Source organism: Myotis davidii, unplaced genomic scaffold (assembly GCF_000327345.1).
Source record: "Myotis davidii unplaced genomic scaffold, ASM32734v1 scaffold1012, whole genome shotgun sequence".
Lineage (NCBI taxonomy): Eukaryota > Metazoa > Chordata > Mammalia > Chiroptera > Vespertilionidae > Myotis > Myotis davidii.
Genome location: NW_006283769.1, coordinates 258,978 through 285,761, shown reverse-complemented (window position 1 = coordinate 285,761; position 26,784 = coordinate 258,978). Strand labels below are relative to the sequence as shown.

Below are 26,784 nucleotides of genomic sequence, written 5' to 3'. Positions count from 1 at the left end.
AGGCTCATCCCCATATTGTTGCAAATGGCAAGATTCCTCTCTTTTGGGGGACTGAATAATATTTAATTGTATATTTGTACCATGTCTTCTTTATCTGTTCATTTATTAGTGGATACTTAGGTTGTTTCCATATGTTGACTTTTAAATAGTGCTGCAGTGAACATGGAGATATGGCTAAAAGGAAGCCTTATGCACTGTTGGTGGGATAATAAGTCTTTACTGTTATTGATCAAATCTGACTCAAATTTTTTCCCTTAATTGGGAAAAAATGGGTGTAAAAGGATAAACCATGATTTTACTTCGTGGCTGCCTTTTTGGTCACATCTAATCATACTCTTTGGAGTTTTGTTGTTATAGTTGTTACTTTGTTTTTATTTTCTGGCATCTTCCATACTTCTGTCCATAAGTCAAATACTTTGTTCTGGAATCACATTTATTTTTATGTCCTACCATATCATCCTTTATGGATGCCACGTCTACGGTGGCTAAAGGCAAAAAATAAATGTCCAGGATTCCCATGGTGTTATTCTGGAGGAAGTATTCTTTGTAATGACTCACACTTCAAATTCCCTTTCACTAAAATCAGATGCAAAGCTAACTTTGGCCTTTCTATATATTGACTTTTCTTTTGTAAAGTGAAGGTCCATTTGGAACACTTATTAGCAAAATAGAGAAAGCTATGGCTAATTAAATATACACAAGGACTTGCTGGGCCTTAAGGAAATATTTCTATACCTTATTAGGCTTTTTTCTCCAAATAATTTTATTTGAAAGATTTATCATGACTATGTTTTTATTTTCAATTTGTTCTCTGATATCAGTTGGCTTCGCACACAATACAAATAAAGCATTCAATAAACTAATAGGAATTGAGACCACTTTTTTTACTTTATTCTATCAATATAATATATTAAACATGTGTTCATATTCAGGAGTCTCCAAGATAATGAGAACAAAAAAATAATTGGAAAGATCAAGAAGGATATAGAAGGTGTGTGTGTGTGTGTGTTTTAATTATTTGAGTAGGATAGCAAGAAAGTAGGATTTTAACTATTTAGCTACATGAGCTGTAAAAGCTACCCCTCTGAAAACATGGGTCAGCTATATTTTTAGTATTTGGATTATTGATACTTGAGTTGGCTTTTACTTTCTATCTTCAGCCTACTAAAAATTACTTACTTAGCACACCAGTCATTCATTTATACAGTGAACATTGAGCCCCTGCTCTGTATTAGCTACAGTTCTAGATTCTGCTGATTCAAAGATGAATAAGATAGAGTTTATGCCTAAAAGAGTTCCTAGCTTATTGTGGGAGAAGACAAGTAAAACCACAAGTGTATACACAATATGTGTTATCATAAAGTTATCTCTCTGGTGTCCTTTGAGGTTATACTTGAAACCTTAAAGGATGAATAAGACTTCAGCAGCTATTCAGAGTTGGAATAGGTGTTCCAAGAAGAGGGGGCAGCACATAGAAATGAGAGAAATGAGAGTGTGTGTTGCCTTGAGGAAACAGGCATTTGGTAAGACAGAAGCATGATGTCCATGTGCAGAAAAGAACAAGTCATGGGAGCTGTATGAGAAGGGTGAAAATACGTGGAGAAGGTAGAGAAGGGATAGACCTTGTAAACCGGGGAGAAGACAAGTAAAGCCACAAGTGTATACACAATATGTGTTATCATAAAGTTATCTCTCTGGTGTCCTTTGTGGTTATACTTGAAACCTTCAGCAGCTATTCAGAGTTGGGATGTGTGTTCCAAGAAGAGGGGGCAGCACATAGAAATGAGAGAAATGCGAGTGTGTGTTGCCTTGAGGAAACAGGCATTTGGTAAGACAGAAGCATGATGTCCATGTGCAGAAAAGAACAAGTCATGGGAGCTGTGTGAGGAGGGTGAGAATACGTGGAGAAGGTAGAGGAGGGATAGACCTTCAAAATCCTTGTAAACCACAATAAGTTTGGTTTGAACTTTATCCTTCATGTGTTGGGAGAACACGGAGGCATTTTAACTAGAGTGGAGGTGTGGAAAAACACATGTTTTTGAATGAGCCACATGGACCATGCAGTTTAGAGAGCATGGGAAGGATCAAGATGAAAGGCTTTGAGACCAGTTGTAAGACTTCTGCAATAATACAGAGAAGAGCTTGCCAGGACTAGAAGATTGACCTTCAAATCTTTTTTAAATGGATCTGGAAATGTATTTTTTTTAATTTTTATTCATAGATCCTTTCACAGATCATTGATGAGGTCCTTAGAGGTGAAGGTCAGGAAAAAACATTGTAGCCCTTATTCTAATCCTAACATGTATACTTGCATACTCATTTAGAGATACATAAAGACAGCCTTAAGCTTATGACAACTGATGATATTATGCAATAGCTTCTAAAAGATACTGGAGAAGACTATATAATGAAATGGGAAAATGCTCATGAAATTATATATATGAAAACATGTTATAAAGAACAAAGTTTGCTTTCATTTTCATTTGTATTTATACATGAGGGGAAACTGATTTGAAGGGCACAAAACTGACATAAGTAATTACCTCTAAAGAGGTAGGTGAGATGGGGCTGTAGACAAAAACTTTACACATATTATTTGAAATTTTTGTAAAAATATGTTCAGATATTACATTTCTATTTTAAAATAAACAACATTTTCTACTTTATTAAGGAATAGACTAAGTGTATATAAACCATAATATCAAGAGTAGTCATATTCAGAGATTTGGGTTGATTTTTGTTTTCTTATTTTTGTTTTTCTCTGTCTTGAATTTGTAATTGTGTATTTATTTCTGTTGCCTTGATAGCACACAAAAAACCATTGTAAAATATGAGGCTTAGCCATTAACCCTCATGTGAAAGGATAAAAGTATAAACTACACCCAGCACAAAGCAGTCACTCAGTTAATATCAGCTGAATATTTGTACTGACTTACCTGCAAAAGACACTGTAGAATATCATTGTGTCCTGGGAAGTCTGTCCCTAACAGTGAGCTTAAAGCTACTGCAGGGAAATGGTATTGACTCATCTTAAGAAAGAAGAAGGGAAGTCATGACAAATCAGAGAGAATCCAACAATGAGAGTTGGAATTGGTATTTTTCCTACAAGAGCACCCGAGGGTTAAACTCATCCAGTCCCCGTGGGGCAGGAGATGTCAGACTAACAGTCACAGCTACTTCATTTTGGAATTTTTCACCCTCCTCTGATTCTGTGTTCACCGTATAACCTAGTTTCTAATTCTAATTTGGCTTTCTGTGTGAAATTCTCTCTAAGGAGACCAGGAGACTGGGCCCCCATGTGTTCTTATCTTGACTATAAATGGAGACCTGACAAAAGTCTCCCACAGTTGTGTGTGTGTGTGTGTGTGTGTGTGTGTGTGTGTGTGTGTGTGTGTGTTGGAGAGACTGAGAAAGTGATCAGATATCAAATTAAAACTCTAGATCAGCTCTGGAAGGTGGTGAATTCACCCAGGTAACATGCCCTAGGACTCCCATTGGTTGACACCTTTCCTTTCCTTGGTGAACTCACCTCCACATAGGTTACCCAAAACCAAAGTGTGAGTCTGCCCTTAAAAACTTCTACAGTTTTGTATCACTAGCGAGTTTTACCCTGCCTCTCAGAATTTTAAAATGCAAGCTTCATGTGATAATTCAGCCTTAGAAGCGCTCCCTTCAGCCTACTGTTAACTACAAGTTCTAGTAATCATCGAAACCAAGAAAACTTGACTAGGGTTTAATTATTGTATATTTTGCTCTGGCTCAAAAAACAAAATCTCTATAGGACATTTGTAAAATCCTTTGGCACAAACATACAATAGTATTGTCGTTTGCTAAAAATAATATTAAATCTCACAAAATAATGATGGGATATACGTATATACATATAATACTTAGGTGCAAACACAAGTTAAAACATACATACATATAGCTCCAAATAGTAATTGATCCTCATTATTTCTGTTCCGTGATGATGTAAAATTTTGTCTAGAACTAGCCTGGGTCCAGGTAGTGTCTCACTCAAATAGAGGTATTGTTCACTCACTAGCTGTACTGTGGGTGGGTAGAATTCATAAATATGACTCTGGTACAGTAGTGGTCACATGCAGGGGTTTGTAGAGACTATTGCTGGATGACTTTGATAAGGTCAGAGGAGCAGTGTTGGGTAGAGTTAGGTAGAGGGGTAAAGTCTCAACCAGAGAAGACCTTAGGTATCAAATTGAAGTTACTGGCAACCCTCGCTTAGAGACTCTGAGCCCTGAGGAGCCACTGAAGTGTTTGTTTCGAGTGCCCAGCTGGATATGAAAGAATGCATAGTATCAACAGGAAATGAGCAGACATCAACTACATTAGACAACTAGTGTGATGTGTACACTAGCTTTTTAATTCTAGACCAATATGCTTCGAAAGGTTATCCTTCAGTAGTTTGTGAAGAGTAATCTGAGATGCTGGTTGAAGAAGTTTCTAGCCCAAATAGAAAGGCCTTCTTTTTAAAAAAAAAATTTCTTTATTGATTAAGGTATTACATGTGTCCTTATCCCCCTATTTACCCCCAACTCATGCCCTCACCCCCCTGGTGTCTGTGTCCATTGGTTAGGTCTGTATGTTAGCACATAAGTCCTTTGGTTGATCTCTCCCCCTTACCCCCACCCTCCCCTACCTTCCCTCTGAGGTTTGACAGTCTGATTGATGCTTCTCTGTCTCTGAATCTGTTTTTGTTCATCAGTGTATGTTGTTCATTATATTCCATAAATGAGTGAGATCATGTGATATTTATCTTTCTCTGACTGGCTTATTTCACTTAGCATAATGCTCTCCAGTTCCATCCATGCTGTTGCAAATGGTAAGAACTCCTTCTTTTTTACTGCAGCGTAGTATTTCACAAATCCCTTGTTCCAGGTACAGCTGCTGGAGAGCTCCTGGTTTGGGTTAATGTTGATTTTTTTTTTTGGTTTTAAAATGGGAGTCATTTTATTATTTAAATCACAAAATTAATACACTAGTTTTAAAGATTCAGATATTACAGAAGGTTAATGAAGAAAGTGAAAAGTTACCTGAGTCAGACTATCAAACTTCTCTAAACATTTTCTATTTATCCTTCCAGACTTTCTCTCTCTCTCATTCTCTCTCTCTCTCTCTCTCTCTCTCTGTCTCTCTCTCTCATAAATGGAACATACTGCTTTCTACCCTGTCTTTCCACTTACTATATCTTGACTAGCTTTCCATGCCTTCCAGTGCATATCTTTTTTTTTTAGGTGACCTATATTATATTACTAGAGGCCCGGTGCACAAGATTTGTGCACTGGGGAGGGGGGTGGAAGGGAAGTTCCTCAGCCCGGCCTCCACCCTCTCGCAGTCCGGGACCCCTCGCTCCTTACTGCCCGCCTACTCGCTGCTCCTTAGCACTATCGTGGAGGTGGGAGAGGCTCCTACCACCGCCGCTGCGCTCACCATTCATGAGCCCGATTTCTGGCTGAGTGATGCTCCCCCTGTGGGAGTGCACTGACCACCAGGGGGCAGCTCCTTCATTGAGCATCTGCCCCTGGTGGTCAGTGCACTGCATAGCGACCAGTCGTTCTGCTGTTTGGTCAATTGCATATAAGGCTTTTATTATATAGGATAAGGGTAATCAGTAGCCTATTTAGCTACTTCTCTATTGTAGGATTTTGATTATCCTTGTTTCTTCATTATTATTAACAACTACCATATACCAAACACACCTTTTCCATCTCTATCCTTTACCCCAGTGATTTTCAACCCCTGTACCACAAGAAATTTTTTTTGTTGTTGGCAGTATTACAGATGTAAGAAATAGAGAATAAGGTAGGGCTGTCGAAGAATGCCGTACTTGAAGTTAAACAATTGGGATTTTGAACTTAATTTTAGGGAAACCACTGGAATGCAAGCCCCTCGGGACATGGTTGTTTTGTCTTTTTGTTTGCTGCTATATCTGAAGTACTTAGAACAATTTCTGGAATATAGTATGTGCTCAACAAACATTTATCCAGGGAATGCATAATGAATAAGAGTTTGGATTTGAAAAGCATGGCTAAATTCCAGCTTACTTAGCATTTCTAAGCCTTGCTATAAAAAATGGAAATATTGATGCCTGTAACACAAATTCAATGTCACAATTAAATTTAATAACAGCTGCAAAGCATTTCACAGAGGGGTTGGCACAGAACAAGTCCTTAGTCAATGAGAATTGTTATTCCTGTCGCTATAAATAATAATGTTTAGCAAATCACCAGTATTTTAAATTAACACAATGAGTGATGTGCAATAGTGGTACTCTAAAGGCATTTTTGTTTAGAGATTAATACTCACAATAATAAAATAAACCCATTTTCTATTGTCAGTCCTGCATTATTAGAGAACCATATGAGTTTGAAAATGCATAGTAAAATAAACAGCAGGCACACAAGCTATAGTGTCTTGGTATAATTTTGGAGTCCTCCCTTCTTCCCTCTTCCTTCCCTCCATCTCTCTCCCACTCCCCACCCCCACCCCCTTTTTTTTTAGGTTTCAGAGAGCTTGGATCTTGTAGCAGCTTGTTGGAAGGGCTGAGTTCAAAGAAGGGAGAAAACGCTAACCAGCCCTCACCAGCAGGAGTGGGGACTCTGGGAGCAGTGCCTCTGCTGCAGTGGCAGTGACCCCGGCATGTGGGACCCGGGCTGCAGGGCATTCTCATCACCTGCAATGCCAATGAGGGGCAAGTTCGGGGAGGAAGCATACACCTGCTCAATGAATATGGCAACGGCTTGTATGGGCCTGAAAAGTTTACAGACAGAGATCAGCAGCCCTCTGGAGTGAGGAGAAGATGGTGACGTGGTGGCTGTCCTGAAGAAAGCAGTTGGTTACATGAAGGCATCTACAGAGATGAAGCTAAGAAGACTGCAGTGGGTGGAGAGTGGAGCAAACAGCGTAGTCTCCATCCGGACACTGGGGATAGAATCTGGGAAATTGGTGCATCATATCAAATCTTCATGTACAAAACCAAGAGGAAGGAGACCCAGATTATTCTTCCAGCGTTACCCATCTCAGGCACATGCAAGGTTTCTGAGAAAATACGACAAATGTCTTTTAAAATATATATTTATTTTTAATTGATTTCAGAGAGGAAGGGAGAGGGAGAGAAATATCAGTGATGAGAGAGAATCATTGATCATCTATCTCCTGCATGACCCACACTGGGGATCAAGCCCGCAACCTGAGCATGTGCCCTGACCAGGAATGGAACCATGACCCCCTGGCTTATAGGTTGATGCTCAACCACTGACCATGCCAGCTGAATGAAAGGTATCTTTTTAGGAACCCTGGTTTAAAGCTCCAAATAAAGGTCCATTTCACATTGTATATAAATCTTGAAATAACAGCCACATGGATAGAGAAAGAGTTATCAAAAGATTGGTAGGAATCCTAGGAAGCCTCAATTCAGAAAACAAAGTGGATTTTACCAATCCACAGAACACCATGGTAGTAGAAATCATTAACGCTGTCTGTTGCCTGTGTGTTGTGAAAGATTACATGTTGTTCAGAAAATATAATCTTCAGGACATGGTGAGAGCACTAAGGACCTGGCACAGCTTACCCCAAAGCGGGCAGCACAAGCAGGAAATGAGAAAGGCGCTAAATTGGAATCTGGTGACAGATCAAATCAAAATGACCCAGCAGAAGGAAAAAAAATGACCAGCAGGTGGTACCAGAGAGTAGTGAGGAGCTGGGGTAGACAAACCAGTATCTGAGACCCAGGTAGGTGGTGAGAGAGGAGCTAAATCTGAACTTGCCAGTCAAGTCACAAAGGATTTGAGTCAAATGTAAATGACCTTTCATAGGGGAAAAAAAATCATTTGTGCTGGAAGTGAGTACAAGAAAATACTGGGCAGATTTTGCTGAATGCTGTGAAGATCAAGAATGGCTACAGAAACAAGTCTACTTATCATTTTTTATTGTGTGAACAAAGGAACAAGTTTCTGCAAGGTTCTAGAGAAAGTGTTGTTTTGTTTTGTTTTGTTTTGTTTTTCCTTGAAAGTGACAAGATTCTTAGATTTTTTTTAAAAATGGACTCTGAAGGGAGTAGCCAAAGAACATTATGCATAATCCATGGACAGAGACAACTTGTGATGGCCAGAGGGAAGGGCAGAGGGTGGCTGGAGGTGGGAAAAGGTGAGGGAGGGGGAAGGGGGATATCTGTGATAGTGTCAACAATAAAGTAAAAAAAAAAAAAGAATGGAATCTAACAGTCGTGCTGCCATAGGAACTCTTGCAATGTTTATACAGCTACTGGGGCTTGAACATTAAGAGAGACAGTCACAACTCTCAAGCCTTAACTAAAACTCTCCTTGAAGAAGTGCAAAACCAAATTAAACAGCATTTCCCTCCAGTGTGAATGGCTCGGAGAGAAATGCTTTCTCTAAATCTTCAGCCTGAGATTTTGTCTGAGAGAAGAGACAGAACCCTGGGAGTCCCAGTCTGACAGGTCTGGCTTTCCGGGAAGTAATGGTATCCTTCAACTGAGTGCTCACAGCTCACGTACCAGGAGGGGGTCCCTTGCTTTGAAAGTTTTCTCAAGGGTTCCTCCAGGGCAAGAGTACTGCAATCAGCCAGAAGAGACAGACACCGAAGAGAGTTACAAAACAAAATGTCCAGATTGTAACATTAAGGGGCTGTGAAATTAGCTTTAGGCGAGGCGTTTATTCTTAAATTATAAAACGGTTGAACGTATTGTAAATATTAAGTCTTCCTGCACCAAAGGCTATGTTTGCTTAATGACTAGTGAGCATGGGAATCTTTTTTTTTTTTTTTAATCTTCCGCGAGGGATCCTGCTTGCCAAACCTGACTGGAAGGGTTTCAAAGGGAATAGACAGGGCCGTGCTAATGCAGATGAGCGGGAACCTCCTCCTACACCTTTACATATTTAGAATGTTACCTGTTAATAGGTTGAAGTCATATTGAAAGGATGATAAGAGCATTGTAAGTATCATTTGGGGAAACACGGAGGTTAGAATTTTGGCGCCTTCATTAGACTTGCTCCAAGACAAAAATTACTTTTATTTCAATAGTGCAAGACTCTGGGATTCTGGGAGTAAAATTGGCCTGTGCTCCCAGAACACACAACTCTGTGGAACTGGGTTCCTTTTACTTTGTGAAAGAAAGCTGCTCCTCTACAGAGTTCAGTTGAGTAGTTTATTTTGAACTCCTTTTGCATTTGTTTGTATCTGGTACGAGCTGAGTGGGACCAGAGCTGTCCTTCCCCAGCTCTCACGCACTAGATCCTGTGGAATCGGAATTCACTCAGTGAAAGATTTGTTTTCAGGTTTACCAGTTGTTTATTTTCGCGGACATTTGAACATGTTATTTTATAAATGATGAGATTCCAGGGTTAGAACTTGGTGCTTTTTTTTTCTTCTTTTAATTTTAAAAAGTTATGTCAGTTTTTAAAAGTCCATCTCAGCGCAGTGGAGTAAACTTGTTTTACTCTGTGCAGGAGAGTGTTAAACCCGGTGTTTTAAAACATGTTTCTCTAAGGTTAACCATGATGTCTAAATGTTATTTTTACTTGTATTTTGCTTTTGGTACTGCCAAATATTGAGCTAGGTTTTTATGGTTCCTAATGTTTTCTGGAAAAAAAATAAATTTGTTCCCTAAAAGAAAAGAGGGGAAAAAAATAATGAAAAAGGCATACATTCAACAAACCAGTCCTCTGGGTTTTCTTATTCTGTTAAATGGCTTATCTTTCTTTCTTTCTTTCCTTTTTTTTTTTTTTTAACTTCAGGTTGTATTTGAAGGGTCACAGTGGGACAGCAGGACAGCAGAGCAGCCTGGTCATACATGGCGCTGATTTCAGCACTAAAGATGCCGATAATGACAACTGTCTGTGCAAATGCGCCCTCATGCTCACAGGAGGTAAGTCCTATGGGGCCACTCTCTGCGTTATGTTTTAGTGGTTTGCAGCTTGAGGTTTCTTATCTATGAGAAAGGACTATGATCTTCTGGTCAGGAAACTTAAGAGCAAGTCCCCAGAGATCATTTGTTCTGCCCACTGATTTCCCATGTGTCCTCCTGCAAGATATGCCAGCACATTTAGGCGTTTGCCTCCTCCCCCCATACCTAAGAGGGGGCGTGCTAAGCTTCATCCTGAATAAATTCTTTAGCCTCTTAAAGATCCAGTTACTCTACCTTCTCAATAATCATAATGATACCCATAGTGGAATAAACAATAATTTGATAATGCAGCATAATGGGGTGAGGGGTGGGCGGGGGGAGGCGGGAATCTTACAAAATGTTTTGCAACTGCATAGGAGAGTTCATTGACAATTCTGTTGAAATGGAATAAGAAGAATAAAGAGGTATAGTTAAATCTAAAGTCATACAGTTAAGAACAGCTATACAGGACTTTGCATTATATGCTATTGACCTCTGCAAGACATTGGAGCTGGTGTAAGAGAGACCATTAAATAAGATTATATCTCTGGGTAAGAAAGTTAATCCTTTTTTTCAACTTCCTTTCTAGTATTTTTCCAACTCTGATTGTGTAAAAGGAAAATTCTCAATTTGATGCTAGTGTATCTGTAATGATTCCTCTGCATTTTCGCAATAATTACCCCTCTTAGCGAAGAAAAAACTAAACTTTCTTCGCAGGCTCCTGGCCTTGACCAGGCAATGGCACCTACCTAGAATTAAATAAAGCAATTCTGTTTTAATTATATTAAGCTTCATATCTACCTTTTATTATAGCAAGTGGTACTGATTTTCTAGTTAAAGGAATGATATAAACTTTGCACATTAACAAGTATTCACAATATTTGATATTTAACAAATCATTGATTTAAAGAACACTATATTTTTATTAAGTATTAGTAACAGTTCTAAGCAGCTATGGCAAAAACTGCAAAGTTGATAAATAACTGACTGCAGCCTGAGAAGCACTAAGCTAACCCCCACTGGCAAATCATGAGGCTCAAGAATGTTATAGGCCCTGACAGAGAAGGAGTTGGCACCAAACAAAATTGTAAAGGAAGCTTTTTGCCCAGTGTTTCTCCTCACAGGTTTAGTGTTATTCCCTTCTCTTAATGGAATAGCTATCACTCCCACCTTTAACTGCTCTGATTCTCTCTCTTTCTTATTCTACAACAAAACACCTTTTCATTCCAGTAAAAAAAAAAAAAAACTGTTTAAATCTAACATTTTTCTTCCCAAAATGTGATACTATTAGCATTGTTATTACATGCTATTTTATTTGTTATACTGTCATACTTGAACTCCAAACTCAGTGACATAAGTAGGAAAAGGAACTCTAATCTCCACTTTGCACAGAAGGAAGACAAAAGTAAATTAATGCTCATCATTTCATCCTTAGCATCTAGTGCAGTAGATTGTTGCACATGGGAGCTCAATAAAAAATACGGTGCATGAATGAATGAATAACCATCTTGTAACCCTTAAATCGCTTTCAAATTTTGAAGCCAATGAAATGTATCATTAGGTTGACATTTTTCTTATCAATTAACAGAGCATAGAAGAGTATGGAGAGACGGTTTTGGAGAAGCCTTTCTACCTTCATCCTCACCCCCCTCCACCACCCACCCCTCGCCACAATCTCCATTAATACTACAGCAAATAACATTCCATTGACCCCAACCACTCCATTTATATTAACATCTTTTCAGCATGAGACCAGCTCTAGTATTATCAATGCTAGCCCAGTATGACTCTGCCTCTATCATAACCGTCTTCTTAAGCTCGAAACATGCCATTTGGCATCACATTTAACCTCCTCAAACAGTTAAAAGTCCTGTCTATGTAATCTTATGACCCCCTCCCCAAAGCAGTTATTAGAAATTTAAAATATTTTTTAATGGTAGATTTTAGTATATGGGCTGCCAAAGCAAGCACAGACAGATTAGGTTTTGAACTTTTTTCCAGAGAGAAATTTTTTATTTTTATTACCTTTCTGATCCCATGAAGGGAATTATCAGAAACTTGATACAAAGACAGAAAGACTTTGATTGTCCACTTTTCTGCCCATTTTAATACCGAAACACACTCATTTTCTTCATGTCTATTTTTACAGATAATTTTTCTTACCAAATAAATACAACACATGAGAGATCAACAGTAAAATCTTTCGAATGTTTCCTTAGAAGAGCATCCAATATGTTCATAGTTCTGTCATAATAATGAAAACGTAGAGCAAAGTAAAGAGAATACACCTCTTGGTTGTCGATGTGAAAACTTCATTGCTCAGATTTATGGTTTTATTTCTGCTTCAAATGAGTGTACTTTGTCATGTTCTTTCATCCATAATCGTTCTTGGACCCGCTTCTTACTCACCAATAAACACATATGTTGGGGAGAGAAAATTTCCATTGCTTGGGCTGGAATACTCTAAGTAAACGTGTCTTTGTAACAAATGCCATTACCCTATCAAAAATCCTTTTGAAAGAATCCAGGTCTTGCAAAGCTCTTCAGTCTACAAAGCTCATGTGTGGAATTTAGATAGCTCAGAGCTGGAGAGCGTAAGGATGCATGTGACAGACAGTTCAGGTAATGTGAGTACTACCTGGAACTTGCATCTACTTAGCTCCTCCCCATCACCTCTGTTTTCTCTGTCATATTTTCTCTCAGAACCACTTTCTCATCTAATGATTTCCTTTTAAAAAAATTGAATTTGAACTTGTTGCCTATTTAAAATAGTCTCTTTTAAGCAGTGAGATTCCATACTCTTTGAAACTAATAATTTATAGTTCTCTGTCATCATCAATTAAAGCTTTTTTATCTTGTTTATGTTTTTGCTTTGTTTCTTCTAAAAGGAATTTAGGGGAAAGTAAGATTTATTGCCTACTAACTGTCCTCAATAGTTTTCTTCAAGTACACGGCAGGATTATAGTTGGAGAATGTGGTATCATTGTTTACCCTTATCTGTCCAACACTGAACAACAGGAGGTGGGCTTAATTGAAAGCAGAAGGTATTTCAGCTAGACATATGGTAGAACATTTTGATCTTTCTTCTAACATTCTAACTTCTTACCTTCTAACAATAACATAGTTTAATGTGCATGAAGGGTCAACTACTATTAGAGATTGAGCAAGTTAGACTAGAACCCTCCTCTTTTGAGGGAGACCATCCACAGAAAAAGTAAATAAGAAATAACATAATTTATAAAACTCTGCAAGTTCTAAGGACACAATATAACCTGTGGTAGAGCTGTGGCAGGAATGGAGAAGTAACGTAGGTGGGGTGTCAATGATCAAAGGTCAGAAGGATTGCCAGGGAGGATTGTGCATTTCTAGTTATGGACACCTTCACCGAGAGAGCTTACGGCTATTTGTATGAAAGAGCTTTCTTAGGCATGTCCTTGTAATTGTGGATCCAAAAAAGATTGTCCCTTCCATGTTCTTCTGGCTCTGTGATTCCCTTATCCATGTCCTCTCTGTGGCTGCAGTAATAGTAATTTCAGTGCATGCGTTGTAATTCATAGTGCATGGCTGGGTGGAAAAGAGGTGTAGTTGGCTGAGAAAGCACATTCCCTTCAATAGGAATAGGTACCACCGTGTGTTACCGCTCCTTTCACAGAAGCATATGTACCTATTCCTGCCTTACCCAAAAGCCAGCCATTCTTCCATCCAATTTAAATTTTGAAAAATTTTCATGTTTCATTACACATTTCTTGTGAAATCAAACTCTATATTTTGAGTTCAAAATTTCCACACACGTTTTCTATGGATGTGACCCCTCTATTAATCATTAAATAGAGATGATTTGTCAACATAGATTTATAAGCCAGAAGTAATCTGTGCTCAATGATTCCATCGACATTAGGAAAATTTGTAAGTTCTTTCCCTTTATATAGCATATGGTGACAAATCTGCATATTTAAGTAGTAGGTCGGATACATTTAAGGTGACTGTAGAAAATAATTTAGTCCCACAGGGAAGCTCCAACTGTGCCCTCCTGAGCCCAAAGAAAAAAATCTGTTTCTTATAAATGTAACGTTTTACCTACTATTTAACATTAAGAAAATGAAAATGTAATCTCATTCAATGCATGCTTTTTTTATATGGACTTACTGTATATAAAAATAAATATGCAAAGAACATCTGACTTCCAAATTATGAAAATGAAAAATTTTTATCACTAGATTATCATATTCAAAGCAAGCTTACATTCAAAGAAAATGTGGTCTGTGGTACTACATTAGCATTCTTCAAAATAAGTATTTCTAAAAGTCTGTTAGAAACTACAATCACTAAAGGTTGCCAGCAAAAACAAAGTATGGTATTGTTTTAAATTCTTTTTCTTACCTTACTCTTCTTCCAACACAATTTTCATATTTAGTGTATAATATAAAAGCTATGTAAAAATGTGGCCTAATCTTCTGCAGAGAGAAATCTGTTGTGGGGAAAACTTCAGTGTCTTTTCCCACGCATAAACTATGTCAGCCGGCAGACAAGTCTTGCTAAAGCTAACAAAGGATATCTCTCAGTTCAGTCCTGAAAGGGGATAAAGCCATACACATAAATTTCTTTATACACCCTAGAACTTAGCAGATGCTAACAGCTTAGAGTTGATAAATGCTTGTCTTATCTTCTATATAATCTTGAAGAAGACAAAGAAAATGCAAGAAATTAGTAGCTTCTCTAACTGGTTGAAGTGACAAGATTTGGGGGAAAATAGGATCATCTTAGAGTTTTTAATAGCCCAAGAAGGATGTGCTAAGCATTGTCAGATAACTGGTATTCCCTAGATTTTAAGACAAAAATGTTGAAAGAAAAGATGCACGTTGATAATTTAAGGTTGACCACAAAAATCTATATTGCACTATTTATATCAAAGCAATTTATTTGTTACATAATCTGTAAACCTATTCCACAAAAATTTACATTTCTTCAAGGCAGGGACGTCATGCTATCTGCCACTGTATCCTCCGTGTCTAGCATAGTGCTAGGCACATAATGCTCAATAAATGTTGGTTAAATGAATGAATATGTTCTCCCTGAATCTGAAAGGACATAACTAAATTACAAGTAATCCTGATGAGAAGACATAAAAATAAATCAACATGGGTATGAATGTGACATTGCGTGAACTTAAAGATCCATAGGAAGTATGTATATGTGCAATATTTGCATGTGCACATGGAACAAAGCGACGAATATAGAAGATTGGACTAAATATTAAGAATAACTAAACCCCAGAAGACTAAATTTCTAAATTGGAAAAAATTTGACTATTAGGTTCCTGACTTTCAAATAAATTTTCACATCCTAAGTACAAAGTTTAGGACTATATTCCTGTTTTCTGGGGGAAATTTTCGCTTCTTGGAAAAGAGGAAAAAAAATCAGAAAATGTCTTTCAAAGGATAAGTTTGGATAATGAGCCAGAATCAATAGCTCTATAGCACAAAGCTGTTACCAAAGGTTAATAACTGGCAATCAATGAGAAATAATCATTTTTGTTTGCATTTTATTCTGACAGTGATATAGTGAATATTTATTGCCCTCTTGCTGTCTAACAGGCATTTTTGCATTATCCGAAGTAATTTGTATTTAATAACTTACGCAATTCTTCTAAAAGCCCTTTGAATTAGGCAAGAGCTGAGATGCAGAAAAGTTAGATAATTATCCAAAAGTCACAAAATTAGTGTCAGGCATAGGACTTGAACGCAACCTTCATATAAGCCACCACCTTGTCCACTCCTCCCTCTGCCTCTGTTAAAGGAATGGCGTTCAAACACAAGAATTCAACCCTACTTTGCAGCACGTTTTAATGAGGGCTTGATATGAAATGAAGTCCAAGGGAGGGAAGAGACAGTAAGAGTATACCTAGAGGTTTTAAATGAATTCAAGATTACGGGCCAGGATAAATAACTTTTCATCTTTCGAACGAAAAAAGAGAAACGGGGAGTGGGAGGGGCAGGCAGGGAAGCAGCATCCTTGGCCTAAAGCCAACATTGTGCACATGACTCAGCACAAGGTATTTTGTGATGATCCCACTGATAACAGTGGCACCAATCAGTTTAGTTCAGCTTCATCCTTGGTGATAAAAGAGGAACATCTTATTTTCTGTGCAAGCTCTTTTGCATACTGATGATTAGAATGCATGCATTGAAAATGAATGAATGGAACCTATAAAAACAGATATATCTTTTTATCTTGCTATACTTGTTACCTTAGGAAAGCGTGTTGAGAGACATTTTGTTTAGATCAGAATTTGAGAGTTAGGTTTCCTGACTTATAAATAAATTTGAACTTCCTGAATACCGAGTTTAGAATTAAATTCCTATTTTCTGGGCAGACTTTCATGGATGGGTGATAAAATACGAATTTCTGCTTCAAAGATAAAAGACTTGAATGATTTTTAAAGGCCTAGGAAGCACAGGGTAGTTATTACAAAACTAAATTTTAATGAGTTAAGTGTAAATGAATTAGAAGCATGCATCTCAGATTTCTTACTAAAATATACATGAGGTTACAGGTTATGAAGAAAAATGCTTGGCAAAGTGCATCTCAGCAGTTGCCAATTTTAAAACATTTGAGACATGTTGTTATCAGTTGTCCCAGCAGCCGATGGAAGCTGCTTGCTTCTCGCCTTTGCTTACATCACCGAGTTCTTTCAAACTTAAAGTGCCTTTTCTACCTTAACTTGTTTAGCATGTTGCTTATTTGTTACTCCCAGACACATAAAGAACAAGGGGAAAAGCGCATTGTCTTATTTGATCCCTGAAGCTGTGCTGGGAAAACTGTTGATCAGACATTTATAAAGCACATCTTACGAATGAAGAGCTGTGGCCGTGTGTTCTTAGAAAAGTTCCTTCAACTACCTGAGCATTGGTGCCTTTACTGTGGTCCTAGCCACACCACGTAAGGCTATTTGGGGAATAAAATGAGAAAGTGCATAAAAATATTTTAGCAGAGTCCTTGATATATATTAACTGTTCAAAAATAACATTTTATATATATTTTTTACTAAAAGCTCATAGTTATTAGTTGAAGTCAGCATCACTGTCTGGGTCTTCTCATTTCTGATTTGGTGCTCACAGGCTCCCCATTGCTACAAAAAAAAATAATATAATAAAAACCTTTGTGTTGTCACTCCTATTTATTGTGCTAACGCTGTTATTCTCCAACCCCTCACCCACTGGCACTCCAGCCAGCCAGGCTGTTGGCAGTCACTCTCCCCGGCTGTCCGAGAGTACATACATGTTCTCTTTCGAGTCTCTTTCTGTCCAGAGACACCCCCCCTTCAGGACCCAGCTCAGTTGGTAAATGAGTGGGACTTATGGGCCCACAAGCAGGACTTTCTGCCTCTATTTATAAGATTTTTGTTTTATTCTTTTAAATATATTTTTATTGATTTCAGAGAGTAGAGGAGGAAAGAGGAGAAGGAGAGAGAGATAGAAACATCACTGGTGAGAGAATCATTGATAGGCTGCCTCCCGTATGCCCCACACTGGGGATTGAGCCCACAACCTGGGCATGTGCCCTGACCAGGAATTGAAGCATGAACTCCTGGTTCAACAATCGACACTCAACCACTGAGACACACCAGGCAAGCTGTTTATAAGATTTTAAAAAGCTTTGTATTAATGGCTGTCATCTCATTTTTTAAAACAGTCTATTATCTCTTTCCTACACAAAACTATGGCCTGGCAGATGTGGCTCAGTTGCTTGAGCATCGTCCCATGCATCAAGAGGTCACTGTTTTAATTCCTTGCCAGGGCACATGCCTGGATTTCTGGTTCTATCCCTAGTAGGGGGCATGCAGGAGGCAGCCAATCCATGTTTCTCTCTCATCCATGTTTCTATCTCTCTCTCCCTCTTCCTTCCTCTCTCTAAAAATCAATAAAAACATGCTTTTTAAAATCAAACAAACAACAACAAAAAAACATGGTGTACTCCTTAATGTCCGTAATTTTGTTTTACTTAGTCTGACCTCTTTGTCTTCCTATTGGTTAATATTTTTAGTTGATTCTAGATTCAAATTTTTCCCCTTTATCTTGCTGCCACTTATCCTCAGGATGGCTTTGGCAGATTATAGTCACAGAATGAGGGCTCCACATAATATTTTATTAAACATCTAACCTGAAACTCTTAGTTTTCCTGATTAAATGTTGACTCCTACTCCTAGAGAATGTTTTACTTGTTCACCTGATGATTGACAAGTAGACTGAATCAACTGTAAGTTTTCCCATGAGAATTATTTAACTTTCTATCAAGATTGTCCACTTCTCACCTTTATTCCTGCAAGTGCCCCTCTTGTTCACCATACCAGCTGCACTGATGTTCTCTTAGTCCCTGAGCTCAAAGCGTTCTTTCCTCTCCATGGCATTGGCAGGTGCTACCCTCTGCTTACAGGAGTCTTTCCATCTTCACGTGGCTGCCTCCCTCTCATCCTTGAGGTCTCATTCAATATCAACTTCTTCCAGGACCTTGGAAAGTCAAGTAGATTTCCTGCTAGTCTCCTTTACAGCTCCCTGATGTTTCTGTGTGTTCTTCTTTCTTTGCTCATGATTTGTATTTATTTATTTGCTTGCTTTTGTCTGTTTTTCACATTAGAAGTAAGTTCCATGAGGGCAGGGACTATATTTGTCTTATTGAGTGTTGTGTGACAGCACTTAATAATGGCATATTGAATGAATAAATAATGGAAAAATGAATATAATAAGCATGGATGGTTTATCAAATGTAACTTTTAGTAAACCAGGCTACTTCCGACCCTAGAGACTTTACAAGAAGACAGAGTCAAAGCCAGTCAACCTGTCAGGAAGCCTGTCCTCACTTGTCAGTCATTTGCCAAATGAACTCTGCTCAGTGCAGCGCTTAGTAGCTCAGTACGCCAGAGAGCCGTATAGACCAGGCCTTTCTGTTTCTTAGGTTAATGAACAAGACTCTGTGATTTGATCATTAGGCCTTCTCACCTCAGGCCACCATTTCTCTTGTTAACTCTAACCCAGCCATTGGTCTTCTTTCAATGTCTCTAAAATGCCATTCACCTACTACAAACATTTTCCCACTGTACTCATTAGAAACATACGCAAGATCGATTTAGTCAATACTCTCATGTATCCCTACTGTTGCTTGTCATTTTCTTAAGCTCATGTGAAATTTCCCAACCAATGTGTCCTTTGGCCTGTGCTGTGGATTGCCAGGCTGCTGTTGCAACAGACATCTGCCTTCCCACAGTCTTCCAGGATACTTATGACGTTCTAGAAACCAAACAAAACCACACTTTTACTCTAAGTGCCCTCATGTGGCTTGGAGGACTGGTCCATGGTTTTCAGTAGTTCTCAACAATAGAGTGGCTGAATTTGCTTCAGAGACCCTGGTGGACATTTGCAAAACTATGAAAGGCTCATTAACATGATGGAAAGAGGGCCTCAAGGTCACAGGAAAGGAGGAGAAAGTTGAAACTCCATAGCAATCAAGTTGGGTTTCATTTTCTCCTTTGAGAGTCTTCAGGGTAAATGAATTCCCTAATATTAGAATGTCTTTTGTAACATAAATAACATATTTTTGCTAGTTGTACTTATCAAAAATATTTAAAGGAATTAATCTTAAGACAAAAGGCGGAATGTTACAGTTCCTCCTTCCTTGCCAAAGAACCTTCTTGTTCCTTGTGTTTTCATCGCCTCCACATCTATGTTGTTTGCATGCAGTTGGTAAAACGGCACTGAATACAGCATCCCTCCTAGTTCATCAGCATACCTTACCGCTCCCCAATATGAGCTGATAATTAATACAGCTTGTTATGTCTCTAGTATGACTTGATAAACACAACCCAGCTGTATTCATCTTCCAAAATTGAAAAATGAGAACTAGCTTTTCTCCACTTAACTTTTTCTAAAGTTTCTGCAGGATGATGCTTGTGTTACAGTTAAACATCAGCTGCGCAGCTTTCTCTCTCTGTGGCTATGAGTCCCTTAGGTATAACTCTGCAATCAAAGGGAGGTCAGCTGTATCCAAGTAAAAATATGCCAGAATGTCTCTGGCATCACTTTCTCCCTGAAGATTTCAGCAGTTTTACTTCAGGAGAGGGAGAAAAAGTACTATGTTTTATCTAAAAATCTGAGAACTTAATTCATTAAAAAAATATAAAGTACCGAGTTATCCTTATGGAGAGCTATGCAAGCATAGGGTCCCCATGTCGCTGATCAAGTTGTTTGTTTTTCCTCTTACTAGGTTTCAAAAGAACGTGAACAATCTCAGAAAAACACTGCTACATAGGAACTACATGGCTACTACTGATGAATACTTCCCATATTGCTATTACATACAGAGAGGGCTAGAAATTCAAATTCAAGTTGAGCCTCATAGTCCTTGCCCAGTGTCCAATTCATTTCAGAAGCAGCTGAGGGCCAGTTCTTGGCAGAATTATGAAACAGATGGAAAAACATCGTTCTCTCTCTCTGTTTAGATGTCAGTTATCTAAACCTCTGAATTTCTTCACAAATAATTCATTGTCCTATTCCCGATAATAGGCGTAAGGTGGGATGCCTCTTAAGGGTATCTGCATTTTACTTGCCCTACAAATAAACCCAGGCCATTTAATGAAACCTAGAAGCTTCCCATCATCCCGTGGGAAATGTGTCCCAATGGAGTGACACAGACACTTGATTCTCTGAGAGCATTCCTCTCTCTGGTTCATATAATGCCTAAACCGGGTGTCATTTGAAACAGTTCTACTAAGGGCAAGCTATTTCTTGAGTGTCTACTATTTGCAAGCGATCATAACAAGTATGAACACATTTCCCTCAGTTAATGCCATTAATTTCCAAATGTTCAATTTCTTTGTAATTATTTCTTCTTTCTTTCATTATTAACTAATTATTTTATTCAGGCTGGTGGTTTGATGCTTGTGGTCCATCCAATCTAAACGGAATGTTCTATACAGCGGGACAAAACCTGGGCAAACTGAATGGGATAAAGTGGCATTACTTCAAGGGGCCCAGTTACTCCTTACATTCCGCAACCATGATGATCCGACCCTTGGATTTTTGAAGACACGATCTCAGGAGCAGTTTATAAAAACAACCAAGAAATCTGGAGACACTACCAGATGAGAAACCGCTTGAAAACATCTGGAGCAAAACCCTGTGTCCCCCTCCCGGCAACAGGCAGCAGTTCTGTGAAATCAGCCAGGTTCTTGACTGTGGATGTGGAGCCTGTTGAGTTCACAAAGGTCTGTGCTCGGGGTGACCCTGCTCGTGTGGCTCGGCTATCGAGGATGCCACTCACTGTCATGTTTTCAAAAGGGAAGGAACCGCTCAGCTCCCCACGCTTCAAGCTACTACTGGATCTTACTTTGGAACTATGATAAATAGGGTTGATTTCAGGTAAAACTGAAGAAGAAGAACATGAACCACCAACAAAAAGAATGTACATGAAGAATAGAAGCAGGCCTTTCATAATCCGTGGAAAAGATGTGTCACACCAGTGAAATGGTGGTGTTTCTATGCACACCTACTAACAATCCGTTTATACTGTTGCACAATTTTAGTAAAAGTTCAGGAAGCACAGCATCGCTCTCTGAGTCGGTTAAATGATAATGAATTTCAGAAGCCTAATTCCTAAGTCATACTTACTCATTGATTTCAGTTAACCCATCTTCAAGTGTAAACTCCATGTTGTTGAATCATAATGAATTGTAGTGCATAAAGGCTAACAGTGTGATGTCGGGACAGACTCTGTTACTCTTTTATTCTTTTATACAGTCCTCGGGAAAAAAAAATGAACATTATCAAGTATGGACCTATATGGTAAAAAATTATCCCCCCCCCACTATAGTTTTCATTTACTTTAAAAACTGACTGACTGATATAAAAATATATTTATAGTCTGAGTAAAGTTTAACAAATGTGAAATCTATCATCAAGCTCTTAAAATAATATACGTGCATTTAATATTTCCCATGATATCCTACATGAAAGCAGTTTTTGTAGAGTGTATTAAACTGAAGTAAAACCAAGTAAACTGGAACAGTTTATTTTACAGTATTTTCTTGCATGTATACATGTGAGTGTAACTACATTATTTTTAAATAATGATCTTCAGTTCTTCACCCTGTTATTTCATGCTAATTTAATTTTTGCTCACTAACTGAAACATGCTTTCCAAATTTACCCTGTTCCAGTTTCCATAAATGATACACTTTGAAGTCTATGAAAAGTAAAAAAATTATATTGTATATAGCGTGTTTATATCCACAGTAAACCTAATAGCTGTTTAATCTGGAATATGCAACACTGTTCTTAATTGATGCCAATAAACACAAGTTTTCAAAGAAATATACTACACTACTTTATGAAATACATTATTTTTTCATGTTTTTCTCCCTCAGGCTCTGTTTTTCTTAAGCAGTTTCAGATTTTTAAAATTATTAGTGATAAAAATTGGCAAAACTCTGTATTATGCATAAGGGAAATACACACAAAAATTAATCATAGTCACCTATTGAATAAAAAATTTTTAACTGCTGGTTGCTATAAATTTCTTAATGAAGATATGCCTGTGGTATAATCTATTTTAAGTGAGTTTTAAGTTACTACTGTCTCTAAGTGTTCAAGTTTACAATAGTGAACAGGTGTTATCAAAACATGAGATAAGAAAATTGAAATACATATTGGGTGTTCTTTTAGAAAAATAAAAGTTTTCTTCAAAGCAACAATACCGATTTCAAACCTGATGACTTGATCTGGTATGCCTTTATGGCTCTCCTCTATTTGAGAGAATAGAGCTATTCACATTTTTAAGAAAGTATTTTTTAAAATTTACCATCAAGTCTTTATATGTATGCATCTGTATACAACCTTGTTTTGCCTTATACGTGCTATTTGCAGGTATTACAGTTTTTCTATTCTTGGTGACTCCTTCATAGTACTGATTAGTCTCTCCCTCTAAAAACCTTCTTGATTGCCTTCATTTAAAAGAATGAAAGTGAGTGTTTAATTCTTTTGTGTTTCTACAGATTTTTTAAACCAGTTTTTTGATAAGAAATACTATTCCTCGAGTCATATTACAAAAATAAAATGAAATAACAAAAAAAAAGCATGATATTTACTGTTTTGTTATCTGGGTTTGAGAAATGAAATATTTTTTCCAATTATTTATAATAAAGCAATATAAAATGTTTTGTGATTTCATTATGTGCATTGTGTAATGCCTACATGTTTTTGGCGATTTAACGTGTATATCCTTTTCATTTAATTATTTCAGGATAAGATAAGTAGGCATTAGGATTTTGTCTTTAAATTTTTATTTCAATAAAACTCGTGGTTTCTATGCAAATTTCTTCACAACAATCACAATTTTATTTGATTTAAATAAAATTGAAAATAACATATTTGTGCACCCTTATATCATTTAAAATAAATATTTTAAAATCAGAGACCTATGAAGTATGGAATCACTGGGAAAAAAAACAACAACCACATACTGAATGAACTCAAGCCTCAATCTTAGAAAATCTTTGAGTCTGGGATATGATAAGAAAGCTTAGCTTCATCAGGATGGTCGATCAAAGCAATGAGTCGGAGTCCCACATCTCCACTCTGCGATTATGTCCTGCCAATTATTAAATGCTGTGTTAGCATAGGTCAATTGACAACAAAATCTGGGAACTCTGCCCGTAGAACAATAGGATGAGCGTTGAATATGAGTTTGGTATAAAAGGCAGAGAACTCCCCACCTGTGCCTCCAGGCCTACCAGCTGTCTTACCATTTCAGTCCTTATGAGGAAGCTTCTTACCTTTCTCCTGATTCTGCCACCACATTGAACACTCTTTAACTTGCACCTACATGATTGGGAAAGAGACCCTTCCTCCTGCTACTCTCTGCTCCTGTTCACCCCGTATCCACACACGCTTACTGTTAAAGCCAGACTTTGAAGATGTTCCTTCCTTGCTCAAAACTCTTCAGTGTTTCCTCACGGCTGCCTACATTTGAAATAAACATATCAGGTTAACCTCAGCCTGCATCGCCTGGTAGCTCCATTTCACCTACTCACATTCCAATCAAAACGAAGAAGCCTTTCCCTAGCTGGTTTGGCTCAGTGGATAGAGCATTGGCCTGCAGATCAAAAGGTCCTGGGTTTGATTCCAGTCAAGGGCACATACCTCCATTGCAAGCTCCTCCCTGGCTTGGGCCCTGGTCAGGGCTCGTGCAGAAGGCAACCAATCAATGTGTTTCTCCCACATTGATATTTTTCTCTGTCTTTCCCTCTCTCTTCCACTCTCTCTAAAAACCAATGGAACAATATCCTGGGGTGGGGATTAAAAAAATAACAAAGAAAAATAAAACGATGAAGCCTTGGTGCTAGACTGATTACAGAAAGGACCCCACCCTTCCCTTTCTCTGTACATGTCCTTGCAATGTGACTTTGCCACCCATCCCATAAACAGGTGGAGTCTGTTTCCCCATCCCATGAGGGGCTATCTTGAGATTTGCTCTTGCTGAAAAGAATGCAGGTGTACCTGTGTGTCATTTCTGAGCCTAGCTCTCAAGACCCATTCAGCTCCAATCTAGGAAAAGTACCAGGAGAAAGAGCCCAGAGTAGCCTAACGGAGGATTAGAGACCACCCAGTTCATCCAGCCCCCAGCTGACCCACCAGATGACCCCAGAAACACGAGTGATCTCAAATGACATCAACTGAGCCTGGCTTAGGTTAATAGAACTGCCCAGCTAACATACATAATCAGGAGAAACACTAAGCGTTGGTTTTAAGCCCTAAATTTTTGGGGGTGTTTTGTTAAGCATTATTCTTGTAATAATAGCTAATTAATATAGATTATTACAGCCCCCCCATCCACCCACCCACACATGTGAGATTCTTATGCAATCTAAAGTTTCAGAAACACTCCCTAAAATAATGTTCATCTCCTTCAGAATGGCAGGTTTCAACAGTTTTCTATGTGCATCAAAATAGTAGCTGCTTCATGACACTTTTTCTGATGCCCTCTGCTAATTGTCACCCTCCCTCCACTCACATACTCTTTACAGCTCTTAATATATTTTTGGAGCTTTGTCTTATATTCCCTACTGTTTTTATCAGAGTCTGCTTCTTACTCATCTTTTAATGCCCCACAGTACTTAGTAGACCTTTCATATTTGTTAAACATAATTGAATTACTCTGAAAAATTAAGAAATCTCTTCTATTTATATGAAATCCAACACTCATAGATTTGACCAGTCTCTTAAACCATTTATTTTCACACTTTAAAATGAGCCCATTCTTCTCCAGAAAAACAAGATGGTGCCCAAATTTATAGCTTTAGTCACCTCAGAAATCCACTTCATTACCAACTTTGCTGGAACATATATATATATATTGTGAGGGTGAGGAAGATCTAACTCTCCTTTTAATTTTAAAATAATGTCAATATATGAAATATACTATTAAATAATACTCATTTTGTTACACAGTTATAATTGTTTTTATTTTAGATATATATTTGGGTAGCTTATTTTCTGTTTTAGTGTTCAAGGTTCTAATGAAGCCTTCTTTTTCAGTTGATTTGGCTCTTTTAATAAAAGTTGTTTCTTCCACTTCAAGGTCAATATTTTCTCATGTATTCCTCTGATCATTGCTTTGTTGATTACTTACTTTAAATTAGCCATTGAGGTTATGAGAGTGAACATACTAAAAGAATTCCTAGGAACTGCAGACATTGAACAAGTCATTACATCTCTTGCATTATTTCAAGAAAGAAAACAATAGACTCATCCCCAGTGACAGATAATGGTGAAGGTTACTAACTCCCAGGGCTTTGCCTTTTAAACCAAGAAAAACAATCTCAAGATGGACTATTAAGTCTCATCAAAATGTGAAAGGATTTTTTACTTTGTTTTGCTTTGTTTTGGTGGAGAGGAGAATGACTTCTGATGCCACCCTTTTCAGGCCAGCTCCTACTTCATCCAGTCATAAGACTAGTCTGTTTCCTGCCGTCCATCCCCTCCATCTTGGCCCTCAGAGGTAGTCTCTGTGCATGTTGTGATGGTGGGAACTAGAGGGTACCACTGTCAACTGCTAATGCCAACAGAACTGTGACTACTCTACCTAAGTTTCTCTTATATAAATAAAAAAATTTCAATGCATCTTTTGCCTAGATAGGCTGTAAGGAACCAGAATCAGCTAAAAAAAATGTACTAAAATATTATAGGCAGAAAATATTCATTTGTGTGCACTCTAAGGCAGTGTCTAAACAGCATAACAATGGTGTAAAAGGTTAGAGAGGAAACTCATTAAGGCTGCAGATTAATTTTAATATTTCCATTAGGAGAAAGGTTGAGCCATAACAGTCATAATGAGATGCAGAAATATAGTTACATAAGCCTTTCCTTTAGGAAATTATTTATAGTTTTAATGTAATTAAAAGAGTGTGCATTATATTTAACAAATATATTTATGGAACAGTTACTGGCATCTAGATGAAGCTTTAGGAAGGTTTTGGGGATACAGATGATTACGGCATAAGAAACTCAAAACTAGAGAGAAAAACAAGCAAGTAGACATTAATGAGCAGTCAAAATTTTTAAAATTACTAGAGTTGATATAAGTATATTTGAGTTGCAATGAGAATAGTGAGACAAGAGTGATTAGTCCGTGGAAGACTGTATTGTGTTTTGTTGTGTGTGATGATAATGTGTGTAAAAAAATGAGTAATACTACTCAGTAGTACATTTTATATATACATGTTTTTAAGTTTAAAGAAACATTTGGGCCTCCTTCATTTTTCTTCATCCATTTCATAGAATATTGCGGCCTCGCTTTGTTTTGATAATTTATTG

The 26,784-nt window shown here is 37.8% G+C and overlaps 1 protein-coding gene and 1 pseudogene across 4 annotated transcripts in view; both read left to right on the top strand.

The window, feature by feature from the left end:
• Positions 1 to 23,302, top strand: part of ANGPT1 (angiopoietin 1) — a 238,642-nt gene extending 215,340 nt beyond the window's left edge. For all 4 annotated transcript variants that reach the window (XM_015566158.1, XM_006753898.2, XM_006753899.2 and 1 more), the window contains 2 exons: positions 9,774 to 9,904; positions 20,838 to 23,302. In XM_015566158.1, coding sequence (XP_015421644.1) covers positions 9,774 to 9,904; positions 20,838 to 20,998 — 292 coding nt within the window. In that variant the 3' untranslated portion in view covers positions 20,999 to 23,302. The remainder of the gene's footprint in view (positions 1 to 9,773; positions 9,905 to 20,837) is intronic.
• Positions 6,651 to 7,832, top strand: LOC102769646 (annotated as a pseudogene).
• Positions 23,303 to 26,784: the final 3,482 nt, after the last annotated feature.